General features: G+C 49.2%; 2 protein-coding genes across 2 annotated transcripts in view; both read right to left on the bottom strand.

The window, feature by feature from the left end:
* Positions 1-15,958: 15,958 nt before the first annotated feature.
* MRPL54 (mitochondrial ribosomal protein L54) lies at positions 15,959-19,148 on the bottom strand. The gene is made up of 3 exons (XM_024203219.2): positions 18,979-19,148; positions 17,734-17,890; positions 15,959-16,296 (listed from the first exon to the last, which is right to left on the bottom strand). Exons 1-3 carry the CDS (start codon positions 19,079-19,081, stop codon positions 16,164-16,166), a joined length of 393 nt encoding a protein of 130 aa, XP_024058987.1. The 5' UTR covers positions 19,082-19,148; the 3' UTR covers positions 15,959-16,163.
* Positions 19,149-19,209: 61 nt separating this feature from the next.
* Positions 19,210-20,664, bottom strand: part of TJP3 (tight junction protein 3) — a 38,657-nt gene continuing 37,202 nt past the window's right edge. The window contains exon 15 of the mRNA XM_026655083.1: positions 19,210-19,307. Coding sequence (XP_026510868.1) covers positions 19,210-19,307 — 98 coding nt within the window. The remainder of the gene's footprint in view (positions 19,308-20,664) is intronic.

Here is a 20,664-nt window from a genome sequence, read left to right as displayed (position 1 = left end):
GTGCCACAGGGAAAGGAGCTAAGTGCCCAGTGTATGCCCCAGCAGAATGTGCTTTGGGAAACAGAACTGTATCACACAAGCTGGTTTACCTCCCCGATTGTCCAACACCCCTACTAGGACGGGACCTGCTTTGTCGCTTAGGTGCCACCCTGCATTTCACTCAAGATGATATAACTCTCACCTTACCCCCTGAGAATGCTTGGATAATGACCCTTGCAGTTGAACCCTCAGCCATGCAAGCCCCAGAGTGGAACCAGTGGGAGGACCAGGTGTATCCCCTTGTCTGGGCATCAGGGGTCCCAGGGAAGGCAACCTATCAAACCCCTGTTCATATTCAGCTCCTTCCAGGAAAAAGCCCAGTGCGAATCAAACAGTATCCGATTAAGAGGGAAGCCAGAGAGAGACTGCAAGAGACTATAGATCGGTTCCTAGAGTACGGTGTACTACGAGAATGCCAGTCAGCTTGGAACACCCCCATTCTGCCCGTGCAAAAGCCCAATGGCACGTATCGGCTGGTACAGGACCTCAGGGCAGTCAATGAACGGGTTAAGACTCTGCACCCCCTGGTTCCAAACCCGTATACACTGCTGGCCTCTATAGGGGGGCAGTATTCCCATTTCTCGGTCCTAGATTTAAAAGACGCTTTTTTCACAATTCCAGTCGACACCCAATCTCAGGAGATATTCTCCTTCGAGTGGGAGGACAACAGAAGGGTTAAAAAGCAGCTTTGCTGGACAGTGTTGGCCCAGGGATTTAAAAATTCCCCCATTCTGTTCGGCCAGGCTCTGGCCAGAGACTTAGAGGAGTGGAATAATGCGGACAGAGTCCTCCTCCTGCAATATGTAGATGACTTGTTAATTGCTGCTGTGGGTCTAATCCCTTGTCTCAAAGCCACTGTGAGTCTCCTGAACTTTGTTGGACTCCGAGGATACAGGGTAGCTCGGAACAAGGGTCAAATTGCTCTCTCAGAAGTACAGTATCTGGGATTTCACATAAGACAGGGGGAGAGGCAGCTCTCAAATGAAAGAAAGGAGGCTATCTGCCAAGTTCCTATCCCTAGCAACCGTAAACGGCTCAGGGCATTTTTGGGCATGGCAGGTTTTTGCAGAATATGGATCCCAGAGTTTGGACTGTGGGCTAAACCTCTGTATGAATGTGTTAAGGGAGCGGATCATGACCCCTTTCACTGGTCCCCAGAAGCGGACAGGGCATTTAAAATCTTGAAAAGGAAGCTGATGGAAGCCCCAGCCCTGGGTCTGCCGGATCTCTCTAAGCCGTTCCAACTGTATGTGCATGAAAGGAAAGGGATAGCCCTGGGAGTGCTTACTCAGTTACTAGGCACCTGGAAATGTCCCGTGGCATATTTCTCTAAACAACTGGATCAAGTTGCAAAGGGGTGGCCAGCATGCTTGAGGGCGGTCGCAGCCACTGCCCTAGTGCTTGGGGAAGCTGAAAAACTGACACTGGGAGGAACTGTGCAAGTGTATATTCCCCATATGGTTCAAGCCCTGCTGGACACTAAGGATGGTCTCTGGCTCACACAGGCTCGGGTTGCTCGGTACCAGGCAAAACTGTTAGAGAATCCTGAAGTTACCCTGCAAACCTGTCCCTCCCTTAATCCAGTTACCCTGCTACCAGTGACAGAAAAGCAGGAACATGACTGTCTGGAAATCATAGTTGCACAATACTCCAGCCGCCCAGATTTAAAAGATCAACCACTCCCAAATGCTGACTTGGAATGGTATACCGATGGCAGTAGTGCCATTGTGGATGGGCAAAGGAGGGCGAGTTATGCTATTGTGACACTCCATGATACCGTGGAAGCTGAGAATTTACCTGCTGGGACATCTGCCCAGCTTGCTGAACTAGTGGCCCTGACTCGTGCACTCGAGCTGGCAAAAAACAAACGGGTTAATATCTTTACTGACTCAAAGTATGCTTTTGGGGTATTGCATGCTTATGCTGGTTTGTGGAAGCAAAGGGGAATGCTAACAGTCCAAGGTTCCCCGGTTAAGCATGGGTCTCAAATTCTCCGGCTGTTAGAAGCGGTACAACTCCCCTCAGCAGTAGCAGTGGCGCATTGCAAAGCCCATCAAAAGGAAGATCAAGATGTAACCAAGGGCAATGCCAGAGCAGACAGGGAAGCTAAGCGAGCTGCTACCTGAAATCACCAACAGAGGAGAATGCCCAAATGCATGCCCTCATCCCATCAGTGGGTGAGCTTGCAGCCCCTCAGTACTCCCATGATGACAGAAACCTGGCTGACAGTCTCAGTCTCCAGGAAAAGGAGGGATGGCTTTATTCCACAGAGGGAAAAATCCTCCTGCCCAAGGGGCTAATCCGACCGGTGTTGCAGAAACTGCATCAAACCACACACGCAGGCAGAGAGGCTCTTACCCAGCTTATGAATAAATATTTTCTAACCTCTGGACTTAAACCCCTAGCATCACAGGTACAAGCTGAATGTTTAATCTGCCAAAAGAATAACCCTCGACCAGGAGTAGCAGTGTTGCCAGCCGCTCTGGAACCTACCCCAGGTCCAGGATTGGTGTGGCAAATAGACTTTACTGAGTTTCCCAGGACCCAAGGGTACAGGTACCTCCTCGTCTTGGTGGATCGATTCAGTGGTTGGCCCGAAGCCTTCCCATGTCGTAACAACACTGCCAAAACGGTGGCTCTTAAGTTTGTCAAGGAAATCATTCCTCGCTTCGGCCTTCCCCAGTGGATGGAATCTGATAATGGAACACCCTTCACATCTCAAGTTGTTCAAAAGATATCAAGTGCTTTGCAAATCCCCTGGAAGCTCCACATACCATGACGACCACAAGCCAGTGGAGTAGTAGAATGCACAAATCAGACACTCAAGCGACACCTCTCAAAGTTCTGTCAGGAGGCCTCTCTTAGGTGGCCTGATGCTTTGCCCCTTGTGTTACTCCGTATTCGTGCTCTCCCCAAGGGCAGGTTAGGACTTAGTCCCTTCGAAATCATGTTTGGAAGGGCATGGCCTCTGAATGGTACACCGGTCCTGGCAGGGGAGAGGGAAATGGGGTGTGGTTTTTTGTCTCAGTACATGTGCTCTCTGTCTGCTGTTCTTTCTTCTCTTCACAGATACACCAAAGATTCACAGCCTCTTCTGCTGGATGCCCCGGTCCACTCCTTACAGCCTGGTGACTCCGTTTTCGTTCGGACCTGGAAGGATGAGCCTTTCCAAGAGAAGTGGAAGGGACCCCACACCGTCCTGCTGGTCTCCCACACGGCAGCAAAGGTCGAAGGGCACAAGAACTGGATTCATCACTCTCGACTGAAAGCAGTACCCACTCCTGAACAGTGGACTGTCCAGCCTGCAGAGAAGACTGCCAGCGACGATTTGGGACTTAAGCTGTTATTCAAAAGACAGTAAGGGTAACTGGGAATGCCTGGTGATCTCTCTGAACAGCCACAGCGCATTCTCCGCGAAAACCCTGAGCATTGGTTCTATCTATTCACAGTAGGCCGACCTAGCCTATGGTCCTGGTCCTTTTATTTTTTGATTTGTTTGGTGTCAATAATTCTTATCTTCTGGGCATTTGAGTTGTTGTAATTACAATATGGGTTCAGGTTTAGGGTCTCTCACAACATTCCTTTTTGTCACAGAAGTAATCCTTCTGTTACCTACTGTTTCACCCACATCGCATGCAGGATGGGGAGCCATCCCTACAGATATGGCTACCAATACCTATGAGGCCCTGAAAATTGCCTTTGCCCGTGAGTTCAATCTCTCCCACTGTTGGATATGTGCCCAGACTCCCCACCATTCGGCTGGATTACCCTGGAGAGTAGTTCCCCAAAATTGGTCAGACTTTTGTCAAAGGTGGATGGTTACCAGCAGTAGCACCTCTGACAATTTAAGTTTGCGATCTAACTGTACTGCGGAAGCTCCTTATGGCCTACACAATGGCTCTTGGAATTCCCACTATAGTAGCACTCTTAAGCCCCAGCCCATTCGTCTACGCTCTCCACCCACTGGTCTCATATGTTTCACTGCTCTACAGCCAAAATGCTTCTGAAATAAATGTAGTCAAACTTTACTAATTCTGGGTCACTGAGAACGAAAATGATGCTTAAAATTGTTGATTGGCTCTAGTTTTCAAGATATGCTATTGGGTCAGTATATACGACCCTTGACTTGGCAATGGCGGAGGATAAGTGAGTTATAAAGGGAAGGGATCTCAATTTAAACCAGAAATGACTAAAATACATCTTTGACTGGATCTATGAATAAATCTATGACTGGGTTTGGACAGTACTTGCTTTTTAGGCAAAACAATGAATGATGCAATCTGAAGCTGGTATTGTGTCATACATGATATGAATTGCATCATGTTATTCCTAGAAGTCATGGATGATGCAATCATAACGAAGCTTACATCACTCTGCTGAACAAATTGCCCTATATCAGCTCTAGAAATCATACAGTGTCTTGCTCTCTTATTTGTCAGTGTTTGATTTTGCAAAGGGACACATTTCTGTTTAGCCAAAGTGAGCAGAGATGCCTCGTACTTGTGTGAACAGTGCAGATAACTTCTGCTATGTTTGTGGTGAAGTGACTTTTGCATCACAAAAGCGCAGTATAACCACTATGGTTAAGAAAGCCTATCACCTTTATTTTGGCTGCAAAATTGGAGATCAGGACAAGAGGTGGGCCCCACACATATGCTGCAACACTTGTGCAACAAATCTTCGCCAGTGGTTGAACAGGAAAAGGAAATCTATGCCTTTTGCAGTGCCAATGATTTGGAGAGAGCCAACAGATCATACCAGCAATTGTTACTTCTACATGGTGCCTCCAGTTGGGAAAGGTGTGTCAAAGAAGAAAAAGTGGACTGTGTATTATCCAAACATTCCATCAGCTATACACCCAGTACCCCACGGAGAAGGACTGCCGGTTCCTGATGCACCAGAATCATTCTCACTTGAGTCAGACGAGGAAGAAGAAGAGGATGAAACTTCTGGTCCTGAACCATCAATGTCACAGGACCCACATTTTCTCCCATCCTCCTCCTCTGAACCACACCTCCTAACACAAGGTGAACTGAATGACCTTGTCAGGGATTTGGAACTACCCAAGAGTAAGGCAGAGCTCTTGGGCTCCAGACTACAGCAGTGGAATCTCCTGGCAGGTGATGTTAGGGTTTCCATGTTCTGTGACCGTCAAAAGGATCTTGTCTCATTCTTCTTCATGGAAGGTGATCTTATAGCCTGCAACAACATCGATGGTGTGATGGCAGCCCTCAACATCGTTCACGATCCAGATGAGTGGAGACTGTTCATTGATTCATCGAAGACGAGTCTTAAAGCTGTTTTACTACAGAATGGCAATGTTTTGCCATTAATTCCAGTTGGTCATGCAGTCCATATGAAGGAAACCTATGACAACATGAAACAACTTTTGAGGTGCATAAACTATGACCAACATCAGTGGCAGCTTTGTGGCGATTTGAAGGTTGTTGCTCTCTTGCTTGGTCTGCAGACTGGATACACAAAGTACTGCTGTTTTCTCTGCGAATGGGATAGTCGTGCAAGAGATTCCCACTACATCAAGAAAGATTGGCCACTCCGACAGTCATTGGAGCCTGGGAGGAAAAGTGTTCAGCATCCACCACTTGTTGAATCAAGGAAGATTTTGTTACCACCCTTACACATCAAGCTGGGTCTGATGAAGAACTTTGTCAAGGCCATTGACAAAACACAAGCAGCTTTCAAGTACCTCCGTGGAAAATTTCCAAGGTTAAGTGAAGCTAAGATAAAGGAAGGTGTCTTTGTTGGTCCTCAGATTCGTGAACTTCTTCGAGATGATGCATTTGACCATGCACTGCGTGGCAAGGAAAAGACGGCATGGAAAGCCTTCCAGTTAGTGGCAATAAATTTTCTCGGAAACAACAAGGCAGACAACTACAGGTTGTTGGTGGAAAACCTCCTCAAGCCATACAAAAGCCTTGGTTGCAACATGTCACTAAAGATACATTTTTTGCACTCTCATCTAGATTTTTTTCCACCGAACTGCGGAGCAGTGAGCGACGAGCACGGCGAGCGATTTTCCCCAGGACATTGCAACAATGGAGAAACGCTATCAGGGCAAATGGAGCCCATCAATGCTTGCAGACTATTGCTGGACAGTGACAAGAGATGCTCCATTTAATGAATACAAGAGACAAGCCAAGAAGCGCCGAGTAGACACTGAATAGGACTAAACTATGTACAGAATAGTTTTTTGCCTTTTGTTTCATAATAAATTTTATTTATATAACCCTTTTGCTGATTTTTAAAGTGTTACATAAACAGGACAGGTGAAATATTATCATGTAAAGCAACCATAAACACATGAAGACCTAGGTTTACAATTTATGATTAAAACTCTACTATCTACACAATATACATAGACATAAAATGTAAAAACTTAAATATCTTAGAAACAGTAGCCAATCAGTTGTTTTAATTGTCATATTTGAATTCAGCACATCAAAATACATAATAAATAGCACATTTTATCTCTGAAGCAGACGACTTCTCAAAAATTGTAGACCAGTGTTTTCAGCAAGCCAGTACAAGTAATCATACCTGGTTTGCCGGCATTACTACATGTAGATTTTATATTGGTCCTGGTATAAGTCTCACTATCCCTTTACTAAATGCCACCGGGACCTACAAGGTAACAATGGAAAGGCTAGTTATGGTGAAGCATTCTGGATCTGTGATAATAGTGCCTATAAATGGCTTCCTCATGGTTGGCATGGTAGCTGTTACAAAGGCTATCTCGCTCCTCCCCTCCGTGTTTTAACCCAGGCTCCCTCAGGTCGCCCTAGGTACTATCGGTCCTTGAGAGCTACCATTGAACCCATCAGAGAAGGAGACAGGTTTGGAATGATATTCCTCCCTACTTATGGGGTGGGACGGCTAACCCAACTCTACAGGAGACTGTCTAAATTTCTCACCCAGTTTGCCAATGATACCCTAGCCATAGAAAAAGGCATAAGCTCTGAGCTGTACCAGCTTCGATTGCTGGCTCTACAAAACCACCAGGCCCTAGATTATGTGTTAGCCTCACGGGGCGGGGTCTGTGCCCTTATTGGAGAAGAATGTTGTACCTATGTCCCAGAGTTTTCACAGGATATTAGCAAGCACATCTTGTCAGCCGAACAGGCCTTGAACCAGTGGAAGGCCCAGAAAGGAGAACCCACTATTTTTGATTCCCTTTGGGGTTGGTTACCTGGTCTAAGGGGACTAGGGGGAGGCATTGTTCGCCTCTTGCTCACAGGTGTTGTGATATGTTTTGTTCTTTTCCTTTTGCTCACTTGCTGTAAAGTGCTCATACATAAGATTTGTACCTCCCATTCCCCAGAAGTTCCCTTATACCCTCTCATTGATGATCCCAATTGCATGGAGCTTAATCGCATTTTGTCTTTAGAGTATGAGAAAACTCTGCCAAAGGTTTGTTGAGTGTTCTCAAAGGAGGGAATTGTTGGCGTCACTAGGCATAGCTACCAGGTAACTCGGGGGAATGGAAGGCCATAAGCGCCGATGAAACTCCCCTACTCTGGGTCTAAGTGAGCCACAGTAACTCCATCTTGTGAACTTTGACCAGCCTCCATGCTAGCAGCCTAATGCTGAAGCAGAATATGTAATGGTCAGCTTTTTTAGCAGACAGCTGCAGTTTCGCTCGCTCTAACAGAAACAGTAGTGATAAGGGGGGGGAGGAAAGGGGGAGGGAAAGGCCTATTGCGTAGAGCTTGCAAGGCCGAAGATAAGCATGCGAACGGGAATTTTTCTAACATGCACAATGTGTGCCTGCTGTAACTGCTATCGGGTAGGGAGGGGTATGAGGGAGAAACCAGAACAAAAGGCTTACTCAAAACAGCTTGGAATATAAAAGGAAAAACCTGCTTGTATTTGGTGTGCTTGATTTGAGACGTGCCTGTCTCCCTGCACCACTTTGAGATCTCAAATAAACTTTGTTTGCTACTCCACCCTGGTGTGTCTATTGGTGCGGCGCACACCGGGCAACGAACCCTGTTGCCCCCTCGGGGCCCTCTGGGCCGGCAACAACCTCACTGAGCCAGCCGAGAGGGCAGAGACAGATCCCTCAGAGTTTGGGCTGTTAAGCCCAGAGAGAGAGACTTTTGGACGGGACCAGGTGGAAGACCCAAGGTACGAGAACGCCAGGAAGGAGGTGGCTGAGATAGATGGGGTACCCATAGAGGGAAAGGCCCGGGGGCCAGGGCCTTATTTTGTGATCAAGAGGAATCTCCTATACCAGGTCGTGCAAATGCAGGAGCAAGAGGTACACCAGCTCCTAGTCCCCCGGAAACACCAGAAGGCAATATTAAGCCTCGCTCACAGTCACCTTTTTGGATGGCACTTGGGAGTGGAGAAAACCCAGGTGCGAATCTTACGCAGGTTCTTCTGGCCGGGGGTACATGAAGACCTCTGGTGGTACTGTGCCTCTTGCCCTGAATGTCAACTGCACAGCCCTCGTCCACTTCTAAGAGCTCCTCTGGTACCCCTGCCGATCATCGAAGTTCCGTTCGAGCGGATCGCCATGGATCTTGTGGGGCCGCTAGAGAAAACGACTCGAGGCCACCAGTATGTGCTTGTCATCCTAGACTATGCAACCAGGTACCCAGAAGCTGTCCCCTTACGAAACACAGCTTCCAAGAGCATTGCCAAAGAATTAGTAGCAATCTTTGCCCGGGTAGGGCTACCAAAAGAAATCCTCACAGACCAGGGAACACCATTCATGTCCAAGTTAATGACGGACTTGTGTTCCCTGCTCCATGTCCAGACCCTGCGGACCTCGGTTTACCATCCACAAACCGATGGTCTGGTGGAAAGATTTAACCGAACCCTCAAGGCCATGATAAGAAAGGTGGTAAGCAAGGATGGGAAAGATTGGGACAACCTACTACCATACCTCATGTTCGTCATCCGTGAGGTCCCCCAAGCTTCCACCGGATTCTCCCCCTTTGAGCTGTTGTATGGACGCAACCCCCGAGGCATCCTGGACATAGCCAAGGAAATTTGGGAGGAGGAACCCAGTAAGGGGAAGAATGTAATAGAACATGTACTACGGATGAGGGACCGGATAGCCCGGGTCACTCCCATAGTGAGGGAGCACCTGGAGAAGGCCCAAGAGGGCCAGAGAACGTACTACAACCATCAAGCCAAGCTTCGTCAGTTTCAACCCGGTGACCGAGTAATGGTACTGGTACCCACGGCCAAAAGTAAGCTGTTGGCCCAGTGGCAAGGGCCCTATGAAATAGTTGAACCCATAGGGAAAGTAAATTACAAGGTGCGACAACCAGGACGTTGAAAAGTAGAGCAGTTATACCACGTCAACCTTCTGAAACCATGGCATACGCGAGAGGCGTGCACAGTGGTTCAAGAAGAGCTGCACCCAGGGAACAAAAACCCTGAACAAGTGAGGGTGTCTCCTGATCTAACGACAGCCCAGAAGAAAGAGGTAACTGAGATGATTGCCCAATATCAAGATGCATTCTCGACAAAGCCGGGTCGCACAACCGAGACATATCACCACATCATCACAAACCCTGGGGCCAGAGTAACTATGAGGCCCTACCGGGTGCCAGCAGCCAAAAGGGAGGAAATAAAAGCGGAAGTCAGGAAAATGCTGGAGATGGGGATCATCGAAGAATCCCACAGTCAGTGGTCCAGCCCAATAGTGTTGGTGCCCAAACCTGATGGCACCACAAGGTTCTGCAATGACTTCCGTCGACTAAACGAGATATCCCAGTTTGATGCCTACCCTATACCCCGCATAGACGAACTAGTGGACCGTCTGGGGAATGCCCGGTACTTGACAACCTTAGACTTGACAAAGGGGTACTGGCAGATTCCCCTAGCTGAAGATGCAAAAGAAAAGACAGCGTTTTCTACACCAGAGGGTCTCTTCCAATATACGGTCCTCCCCTTTGGACTACATGGGGCTCCAGCTACCTTTCAGTGCCTCATGGACAATTTATTACGCCCCCATACCAGTTATGCTGCGGCCTACTTGGATGACGTGGTGATTCATACCCCAGACTGGGAGACCCACTTGGAAAAAGTGGGGGCAGTCCTTGATACCTTCTGGCGAGCTAGCCTTACAGCGAACCCTGTTAAGTGTTTATTTAATTTATTTAATTTAAAGTGCGCTGTAGGATTCGCGGAGGCCAAATATCTTGGCTACGTGGTAGGAAAAGGTCTGGTAAAACCCCAACTGAATAAGTTAGAGGCCATCCAAAATTGGCCTCGGCCGAGTCGTAAGAAGCAGGTCCGAGCATTCCTAGGGGTGGTGGGGTATTACCGGCGTTTCATCCCCCAATTTGCTACAAGGGCAAGTCCCCTAACGGACTTAGTGAAGGCCCGTGGTCCTGATCCAATCAGATGGTCCGATGCAGCAGAGAGGGCATTCGCGGACCTACGGACTGCCCTCTGCAGTAACCCCGTATTGATAGCCCCAGATTTCACCAAGGACTTCATCCTACAGACAGATGCATCTGAGGTAGGGTTAGGGGCCGTCCTGTCGCAGATGGTTGGGGAGGAGGAACACCCAATTCTCTACCTCAGTAGGAAACTCCTTCCGAGAGAACAAAAATATGCAGTGGTAGAGAGAGAGTGCCTCGCCGTAAAATGGGCCATGGAAACATTGCGTTATTACCTGCTGGGGCGCAGATTTATCCTTGTGACTGACCATGCCCCTCTTCAATGGATGCAATGGAACAAGGAAAAGAACACAAGGGTAACCAGGTGGTTCTTATCCCTCCAACCTTTCCAGTTCCGCATAGAGCACAGAGCAGGGAATCGCCATGGCAATGCTGATGGCTTATCACGCGTACACTGTCTGGCGTCCCAAGCTGCCCAACCCCTTGGTGTTGAGCAGGGGGGAGGGATATGTGATAGACCCAGGCCAGTTGGGTACAGCGGAATAGCAAAAGGCAGATATACTGGCCACTGGATTAACAGTTTTCTGTTCCCTGACTGACCAGAGCAGGGGCTGCTCCAGGCTAATAGACCACCTGACTCCAATTAACCTGCAAAGAGTCAGGTGAGGCTAATGTGACCACCTGACTCTAATTAAGGCCCCGCTGATACTATAAAAAGGGCTCACTCCAGTCAGGCAGAGGAGAGGAATTGCGGCTGAAGGACTGGTTAATGAAGACACCCTCAAGTTATTGATAAGGGAGCCCTAAGGTAAGGGAGAAGCAGGAGAGCTGTGGGGAAGTGGCCCAGGGAAATGTAGCAACTCTGGCAGTGAAAGGTTGGCTACCAACAGCTGCTACCATTAGGGTCCCTGGGCTGGAACCCAGAGTAGAGGGCGGGCCCAGGTTCCCCCCAACCCACCACTACAGGAACACCTCCTGGGAGGGGAAGTCAGGCCCCTGTCAGGACAGGAGGCTAAACTGTTCTAAAACAAGCCCTAGGGACAACAGAGATTGTGGGAATTTTCTCACCAACCTCCTTGCTGGCTTATGATGAAAAGGGCTCAGTAGACTGTAACCCTGGCCCTAGAGAGAGAAGGGCTACGTGGAGGGTCACAGAGAGCCACTGAGCCTAGCATATACCGCCTAGAAGCACAGGACCCACAGGGACAAGGTCAGAGCTCTGCTACAGTAACTACATAAATAGCTGATGAGAGGAGGGAGAGATGCTGCTGGGGAGGATAGCTGAGTGGTTTGAGCATTGGCCTGCTAAACCCAGGGCTGTGAGTTCAATCCTTGAGGGGGCCATTTAGGGATCTGGGTAAAAATCTCTTTGGGGATTGATCCTGCTTTGAGCCGGGGGTTGGAATAGATGACCTCCTGAGGTCCCTTCCAACCCTGATATTCTATGATTCTATGAGATCGGACTTTTCTGTGCAGAGCTGAAGGCAGGGGTATGAGGGGACCCTGGGCTGGAAGTGCAGGGTTGGGAAGGATCAAGGTGCATTGGCAGAGCAGTGGGGGAGGCCCAGGATGGGCACAGCCACATGGGCTCTGCTCCATAATTCAGGCATGTGGGTCTGGATCTCCTTGCACCAGGCTTTTGGGAGAAGCATGAACAGGTCTTGCCTAGTATCACGCAGCAGATCCTTGCATGGAAACCTAGGCCAGGGGTGGCCAGCCTGTGGCTCCAGAGCTGCATGTGGCTCTTCAGAGATAAATATGCAGCTCCTTGTATAGGCACCGACTTCAGGGCTGAAGCTATAGATGCTAACTTTCCAGTGTGATGTGGGGCGCTCACTGCTCAACCCCCTGCTCTGCCCCAAGCCCTGCCCCCACTCCACCCCTTCCCCTGAGCCTGCCATGCCCTCACTCCTCCCCCCCATAGCCTCCTGCGCACATGGAACAGTTGGTTGCTGGGGGGTGTGGGGGGGAAGTAAGCGCTGAGTGGTGGGGCTGCCGGGAGGCGCTAGAGAGCTGCTGCCGTATTATTGTGGCTCTTTGGCAATGTACATTGGTAAATTCTGGCTCCTGCTCAGGTTGGCCACCCCTGACCTAGGCATCCTGGCTGCCAATCCCACCCCCAATCACTAGCCCAGGGGTAGGCAACCTATGGCATACGTGCCAAAGGCAGCACACGAGCTGATTTTCAGTGGCACTCACACTGCCTGGGTCCTGGCCAGCGGTCCGGGGAGGCTCTGCATTTTAATTTAATTTTAAAAGAAGCGTCTTAAACATTTTAAAAATCTTATTTACTTTACATACAACAATAGTTTAGTTATTTATTATAGACTTAGAGACAGAGACCTTCTAAAAACCTTAAAATGTATGACTGGCACGCAAAACCTTAAATCAGAGTGACTAAATGAAGACTTGGCACAGCATTTCTGAAAGGTTGCCGACCCTGCACTAGACACTTCTCCCTTTTAGAAAACTTGAAGGCAGCATGGGTGAATACACTTCTCCCTCCCTCCCTCCCCAGGGTCAGGTGAGTGGAGGAACCTCCTCTGACTGCACAGCCTGAGAAAGGGGGGGGGGGGGAGAAGGGGAAGTGAGACCGTGTGGAGGCGGAGGGTGCTTTGTAAATCCCCAAGGGAGGGGCACACATTACCTTGCAGAGAGCTATGGGGCACATCCCCCTCCCTCCCCATTTCTAACCTCTGTGGCATCCTTGAGACAAGTAAGCACCAGCTAGGGGGAGGCTGCAGATTAAGAGTGTCCCTCACGCTCCCAGCAAGGTGGGCTCAGAGCACAGGGGAATTCACACTAAATCCAATTCTTTTACATTTAAATTAAGTGCATTTTTCTTTTTTAAAACAAACCTACTTAAATGGGAAGATATTGACATCCTGGGTCAAGGCCCTAAACTTACCCTAATCTAAAATCCTTTACATCAAATCACATAGAGTAAGCAGTACGTTTGCTCTTGAAGCTTTACAGAAAGTCAGGTGCCTGACGTATGTATCCAACATAGCTGTGACCGTCGTATTGAATAAAAAACAAATTTTGAAATGCTGGATTTGTGCATTTTTGATTGAATCCCAATTTCCATCCAAATGCAGCTTAACACAAGGAGAACTAATTAATCATCTAGTAAATAAGAAACGCATCACTCTCTGTTTTCTAATGGTAGAAAATAGGAAAAGTTAAGAATCTGAGTAAATGTTAAGTTTAGATATGTAATTGATTAAATAAATATGTATTGTTCTAGTGTATCCTCCCGATTAGCAAAAGCTAGTACCAAATTTAGCATAAAGGCTATTTTAATGGCAAACCAACCTGTTTTAATGGTTACCAACCAATGAGAATCAACCTTGCTTTAGGAAAATAACTAAAAAGTGCAAATGCAAAACAAGGCTCAATTTGATTATTGAAAATCAAGGTTTCCTGCTTGCTGATTTAAATCACAATTCAAATCTGCGACTGAAATCAATCCTCCGTGTCAGGGCCTGGGCTGCCCTAGGACCATTCCCCTTGGCCCACGCTGGCACCTGCTGACGATACTAACAAATTTCATCCACTGCTCCCACTGTTCCCTGCAGCTCTTTCAGAAAAGTTCCAAACCAGCACCTAGGTGTACATCTTGTTGTCAAAAAGGCTAATAGTATGGTAGGGACTGGTAGGGAAGGGATAACATAAGACAGGAAATATCATAATGCCACAATATAAATCCATTGGGCACCCGCCCCTTGAATACTGTCCAGTTCTGGTTGCCCCCATCTCCAAAAGGATAGAGTGGAACTAGAAAAGGTCCAGAGAAGGGCAACAGAGATGATCCAGGGATGGAACAGCTTCCATACAAGGAGAGACTAAGATTAGGGCTGTTCATCTTAGAAAAGAGACGACTAAGGGTAGAATGATATGAAGGCTATAAAATCATGACTGGCATGGAAAAAGGGTTAGCGACCCTTTCCCAAAATAAACACTCCAATTCAATTAATCAGCAGCAGGCTTAATACAAGGAAGAGCAAGTACTTTTCGCATAAAGCACAACTCATGTGTGGAACTCATTGCCAAGGGATGCTGTGATGGCCAAAAGTATAACTGGGTTCATGGAGGATGAAGTCCATCAATGGCTATTAGACAAGATAGTCGGGGACGCAACCCCACACATGGAGTACCCTAAACCTCTGACTACTGGGGGTGGGAGGGGGAGAATCACTCCGTAGTTGCGCTGTTCTAAATGCTCCCCCGAAGCGTTGGTATGGGCCACTGTCAGAGACCGGCTACTGGGGAAGACGGACCATTGGTCTGACGCAGGGCAGCAGATCGTCTAACGGAGACGATGCGATGTGAATCGATGCGGGCTCACAGTGGATCAGCAAAGCAGAGCCCTTTCTGGACGCTGTCTCCTTGAGCCCCAAATTCCAAGCTTTCATGGGGGGGGGGGAATAATTTTTAAAATGAAGCCTCTAGTCTCACGGCTGTGAAATAAAATTAAAAAAATCTCAGAGCCACGTGTAACTGATGCCTGCCTGAGGCAATGTCTACATTTACAGCAGTGTGCTGAGTACAGGCACTATACACACAGCGCCGCGCCGCAGTGAAAGGCTCTGGCCAAGGGGAGGCAGCGGGACACGACTCTGCTAAAAGCAGCAGTGGGAGGCACTGCTTGGCTTCTATACAGCCACGGAGAGGACAAACCTGGGGGTTCAGGTGGGTCCGGCACTCTACAGTACTCTACTCACCTAAACCCCATGTCTCACCGTCTACACACTTTGTACCTGGCTCGCTGGGCGTGCAGCATCTGCTACTCCACAGCCTGAGTTGGCCACTGTCTTTAACGGCTCTGCAAAACCCCGGGCCATTTTTTTCATAGATTTATAGATTCTAAGGCCAGAAGAGACCGTTGTGATCATCTAGCCTGGCCTCCGGCACAGCACAGGCCAGAGACGTGCTCCAGAATAATTCCTAGAGCAGATGTATTAGAGAAACATCCTATCTTGGTTTAAAAATTGGCAGGGATGGAGAATCCACCCTGACCCTTGGTAAATTGTTCCCATGGTTAATTACCCTAAATCTATGCCTTACTGCCCATCTGAATTTGTCCAGCTTCAACTTCCAGCCATTAGATCATGTTAGACCTTCCTCTGCTACATGGAAGAGCCCATTATTCAATATTTGTTGCCATGTAGGTACTTACAGACTGCAATCAAGTCACCCCTTAACCTCTGTTAAGCTAATGGGCCGTTCACTCTGAAGTCTAATGACAAACAATTTATCAAAGCAAGAAAGAGGAGGAACCACTATATTATGAAGATCCACCATGAGTGGACTCACACTGGTGTCAAATGGCTGGAGCTCGGTTTGTGGGCGGAGCTTGGGAGGGTACCACTACTTGCATCCCCTCCCACACCCTGATTCAGCCTTCAAAGGGAGTCAACGGCCCCGGATGCCATGGAGAGAGGGATGCATGAAGATCTGAGCCTTGGGTTTGCAAGTGCTCTGGTCCCACGCCCCAGGCAACGCACAACATAGATAACAGGACAGACACACCAATGCTGTACAGTTACGGCCAGTGATTTATTGTCATCAGTATTCAAAGTAAAAATAAGAGACCCTGTCTGGGTGGAGGTGCCAGCTGATCCCAGCTCAGGGGACCTGCCCAGCTGCATCTGTTTCCCATCTCACAGGACATGTCCAAACCCCACCTTGAGCCCCAGTGCAGCATCCTTCCCCGGCACAGAAATGTCGCCATACAGGTCCCCCCTAAAACTTCTTGCCCTTGCTCAGTTTGTTGCGACGCCAGGTGTTGTGTTTCCGCAGGAGCCTCCAGTACTGGGGTGTCTCGGGGTCCAGCTCCTCCAGTGTTTTGGGGGGACCGAGGTGCATCTGGAAGAGCCTGGGGACCAATGCACAGGAGAGTGAGTTCCCAGGCCAGGTGGAATCCCTGAATCCTGACCCAGCCGAAGGGACGCAGCAGCCTCTCAGGTTCCGGCTGGGCTCCTGGCCTCATGCAGTCCCTTGCTAGCTAGCACGCCTCGTCATTTAAAGCGCCCCAAGGCTAGCCATGGTCACCAGAGCTGGGCCAAATTTTTTGCACAAAACTTTTTTTTTCGGTGAAAAATGCAGATTCAGCTACACTGAAAAGTTTCACAAACTCGCACCAAATTGCTTTGGTTGGGAAAAATGATCCCATTTCATTTCCACCTTTTCGAAACAAAATGTTTTGATTTTTTTGGTTCAAAGCGAGGTGGCATTTCCAGCTTTCCTTTCATTAAATAATAAAAAACGTTGAGAAACAGACAAGATCAAACCAAAATGTTTTGTTCCATCTGAAATGAATATTTTTCCTGCTTCTCAGAATTACCAGCAAACCAGAAACTCCCCTTACTTGTCCAGCCCTGCTGGTCACCCCCCGACGGATGGGGGAGGAAGGACTCTCTGCTCAGGGCCTAATCCCACAAACAGACGGGACTAAGCACTGGCAGGGTCGGGCCCTCTGAGGCCACAGGGGGGACGCTGCCCGGTTCTGTAGGGGGCCGTGGGTGCCGGGATATAGCAATATTGCAGGTGGCTAGAGTCAGACACTGACTCAAGTGCAGGGGTGCCAGCGTGGGGGGGACACACCTTTGTAGAGGGGGTGACAGCTCTGCGCATTTATTATTTCTATTCTGGTAGCGCTTAGGAGCCCCATGGTGCTATAGGGGCTCTACATTATTGATTAGGTGTATTATGGTAGCGCTGAGGCGCCCCAGCTGTGGCCCAAGCCCCCGCTGTGCTAGGGCCGCACAAACACACAACAAAGCACCCGGTCCCTGCCCCAGGGAGCTCACAACCTGAGTTATTCAGCACCTTGCTCTCCCCATAGCACCTTCCAGCTGTGGGGCACAATATAGCACAACCCATGTTAGGGACTGGGGCAGTCAGGTCCAAGGTCTCGCAGGGAGTCAGGGATGGAGCCAGCAATGGAACCCAGCAGTCCTGGCTCCCAGGACCCTGCTCTAACCACTAGTCCAGCGTTTCCCAAACTTTTTTGGCCACGGAACACTTTTTAGCCTATTACGGAACACTTATAATATTATTTTGTAGTCGTTAAAAAATGCGTTATTTATGTTCAAATATATTTTATTTTATAAAACAAAGCAAAAATACAAATTTAAAATAACTTGAACTAACAATTTCTAACTGGAAAGCGCGTATAAGGTAGTACAAAAATCAAGTGCAAGAGTCTTTCACGGAACACCTGTTCACATCGTGCGGAACACAGTTTGGGAAACGCTGCACTAGTCCCATGTGCCTTGAGTGGCTGGGAGAGGGCAGATCAGGCATCACCCACCAATCAGGATACTCAGAGTCGTCCTTCAGAGCCACCTCCGGGCCCTGTCTGTAGAAGTTCACTCCCATGGCGTGCGTGGTGAGCAGCACGGGGTCCTTGCACACCTCTGGGCCTTTCATCTCCTCCTTACTGAAGCCTTTCCCTTTGGCCTTCGCCACTGCAGAGACAAGCACAGACATCAGCCCAGAGTCCGGTCACCTCGGCGCTGGGGGGAGACACCGGACTATTACGGGGAGCAGCAATGGTGCTACCAAATTCCTCTGCCTGCGACTTCCACATCCCAGGGGGCAGAGACCAAACGCTCTCGCTACACAAGTGATCAGCTTTGGAGGCACGTCCACTGACTGGGAAAACCCCAAATGCTCCACAACTGCCCCACTGGACTCTCTCGCTTTGACTCCCCATAAGCCCAGCCCACCGCAACGCAAGGAGCAGAATCCTATGAATTTCTGACGTGCCCGTCATCGTGATATCAAGGCAGCTCTCAGTCCAGTTAGGGTCACATTCTCTCCCTGAGATTCCAGGCCACTGTGTCGCAAAACAATGAGCCTCTCTTGTGGGGGCAGTCGGAGTGGGCATATTAAACCCGCACCATGCTGATGTCCAAACACGCTTGGGAAGACCTCAGCACAGAGCAAAATGGGCATCAATCTACAGTGCTCATGTGATGCCATCACTATAGTACGTGACCCCTCACAATCTGTAGTGTATTTATCTCCCCAATGCCCCGTGAGGCAGGACAGGCCTATGGACCCCCCTTTTCCAGGTGAGGAACCGAGGCTGGCCCGGGGTCACACAGGAGGTCTCTGGCTCCCAGGTCTCCTGAATCCATGGATAGTGCCCCAACTGCTGGGCCAATCCTACCTCCCCAATGAGGTTGGTATTATGGATTTGCAACATGGGGAAACTGAGGCAGAGAAAGGGAAAGAGAAACTCGCCCGAGAGGCTGCAGGAACAGAACCCAGGAGTCCTGACCCCCGGCTTGCACCCAGGGCAGATGTCCCTCCCCCCCGGGCAGGGTGGATCTCGGAGGCACGGGATTGCTAGGGAAGAAAACCCGGCCAAGGCTGCGCCGGGGGCCAGGAGGACACAGCCACACACTGGAAACGCTGCTGGGCCCCGCTGCCCAGCGCTGGGGGCCCCAGGGGGTGCCGGGAGCCGGGCCCCCCCGACTAAGCCCGGAGTCTGGGGTCCCGCGCCCAGCTGAGTCCCGGCCACTCAGCGCACCCCAGGGCCCGCGCTCACCTGCTTTCTTGGCATAGCCATTGGCCCGCACCCTGCAGGGAGCCGGGGCGGCGCCCAGGCAGCGCCCGGCCCCGAGAGCCCGCACAAGCGCCCGGGCGGCCATGGGCCCCACTCGCAGCTGCACACGCGGGGCTCCGCTCCGGCCTGCGGCCCGCGCACCGCCGGGCAGGCCCGGGGCAGGCTGGGAATTGCAGTCCGGGAGAGAACAGAGAGCATGCTGGGAGGTGTAGTTCATTTACTCCCCTCCCCTCCGCTGGGCAGGCGGGAGGTGGGGAAAGTCTCTGTCAATGGCCCAAACTCCATTTCGTGGAAATCTGACTGCACTAATACTGGGGTAGGGTGACCAGACAGCGAATGTGAAAAATCGGGACGGGGTGGGGGGTAATAGGAGCCTATATAAGAAAAAGACCCAAAAATCGGGACTGTCCCTATAAAATCGGGACATCTGGTCACCCTATACTGGGGGGAGGGTCCGAGCATTACTACTATAATTACTGTACGGCTCAGACTCCTCGGTACTCATCGCTAATACTTAGTACTGTCGCTGCGCTCACGGATGATTTTCTAAAAAATCTGCTCTAGGCATTATTTCAGGGCAGTTTTCTGGCCTGTGTGATACAGGTCAGACTAAGATGATCACCATGGTCCCTTCTGGCCTTGGAATCTATAACACTGTTACAGTAATTATTAAAACAATTACCAGATTTTAGTTCTGCTTTAACTGCAAAATGCAATGCAACTACGGAGTGGCAAGAACACCTTCATTTGTCATGATTACTTATGCTATTTATTATGAATGTCATTATTATTATTATTATTTTACTCAAGTGGAATGTCATAATAATAGCTTGCACTCATTAATTCATCATTATTATGATCCATGCATGTGAAGAAGTGAGGTTTTTTACCCACGAAAGCTTATGCGCAAATAAATCTGTTAGTCTTTAAGGTGCTACCGGACTCCTCATTGTTTTTGTGGCTACAGACTAACACAGCTACCCCCTGATACTTGACATTATTATTTAATTTATTGCATCTAGTGCTGCAAACTCTCAGTGCAGGGGACTGGACTAGATGACTTATCGAGGTCCCTTCTAGTCCTACACTTCTACAATTTTATCAGGAGTTTCATGATATTTGGGGTTTTGCTTAAAGCCCCAGCTCCCAGAGTCATGTGATTACATGAGACTCTCAGCTTATGTTAACTGAAAAAAAGGATGTTTCTGGCCCTCGTGGTCGCAGGGGACAGCTTGAAAATGAACCTTAAAGGTGCAAACACCAGGAAGCAAATACGGAGAAGCTACAATTTATTATTTTTTAAAATCTCATGATTTTTAAGCCACCCCCACCATTTGTCATTGCTTAGCAATACAAGCACCCAAAGCCTGATCCTGCAAACACTGGCACTTGTGCGTGAATTTACTGGTAAGAATATAGTCCTGTTGGATCAATGGGCCTACTCACGCATCTAAGCACTTGCAGGATTAGAACAAGAGCGCAAATCAGATTCTAGTTAGGAATAATCCTGGCCCCTTGCCCGCTCCAAATACTTATGCAAGTAAGTTCACGCTCCTGAGCAGACCTCTGGAGTAGCATTTCAGTCCTCTAGAGACTAAACTGTAGCATGCTGCACAGGGCCGGCTCTGGCTTTTTCGCCGCCCCAGGCGAAAAAGCCTCCGGCCGCCC

This window comes from Terrapene carolina, unplaced genomic scaffold, assembly GCF_002925995.2.
Source record: "Terrapene carolina triunguis isolate 2854851 unplaced genomic scaffold, T_m_triunguis-2.0 Scaffold194, whole genome shotgun sequence".
In the NCBI taxonomy this organism is placed as follows: domain Eukaryota; kingdom Metazoa; phylum Chordata; order Testudines; family Emydidae; genus Terrapene; species Terrapene triunguis.
Note: the sequence above shows the minus strand (reverse complement) of the source record. Positions and strands in the feature narration are given on the sequence as shown.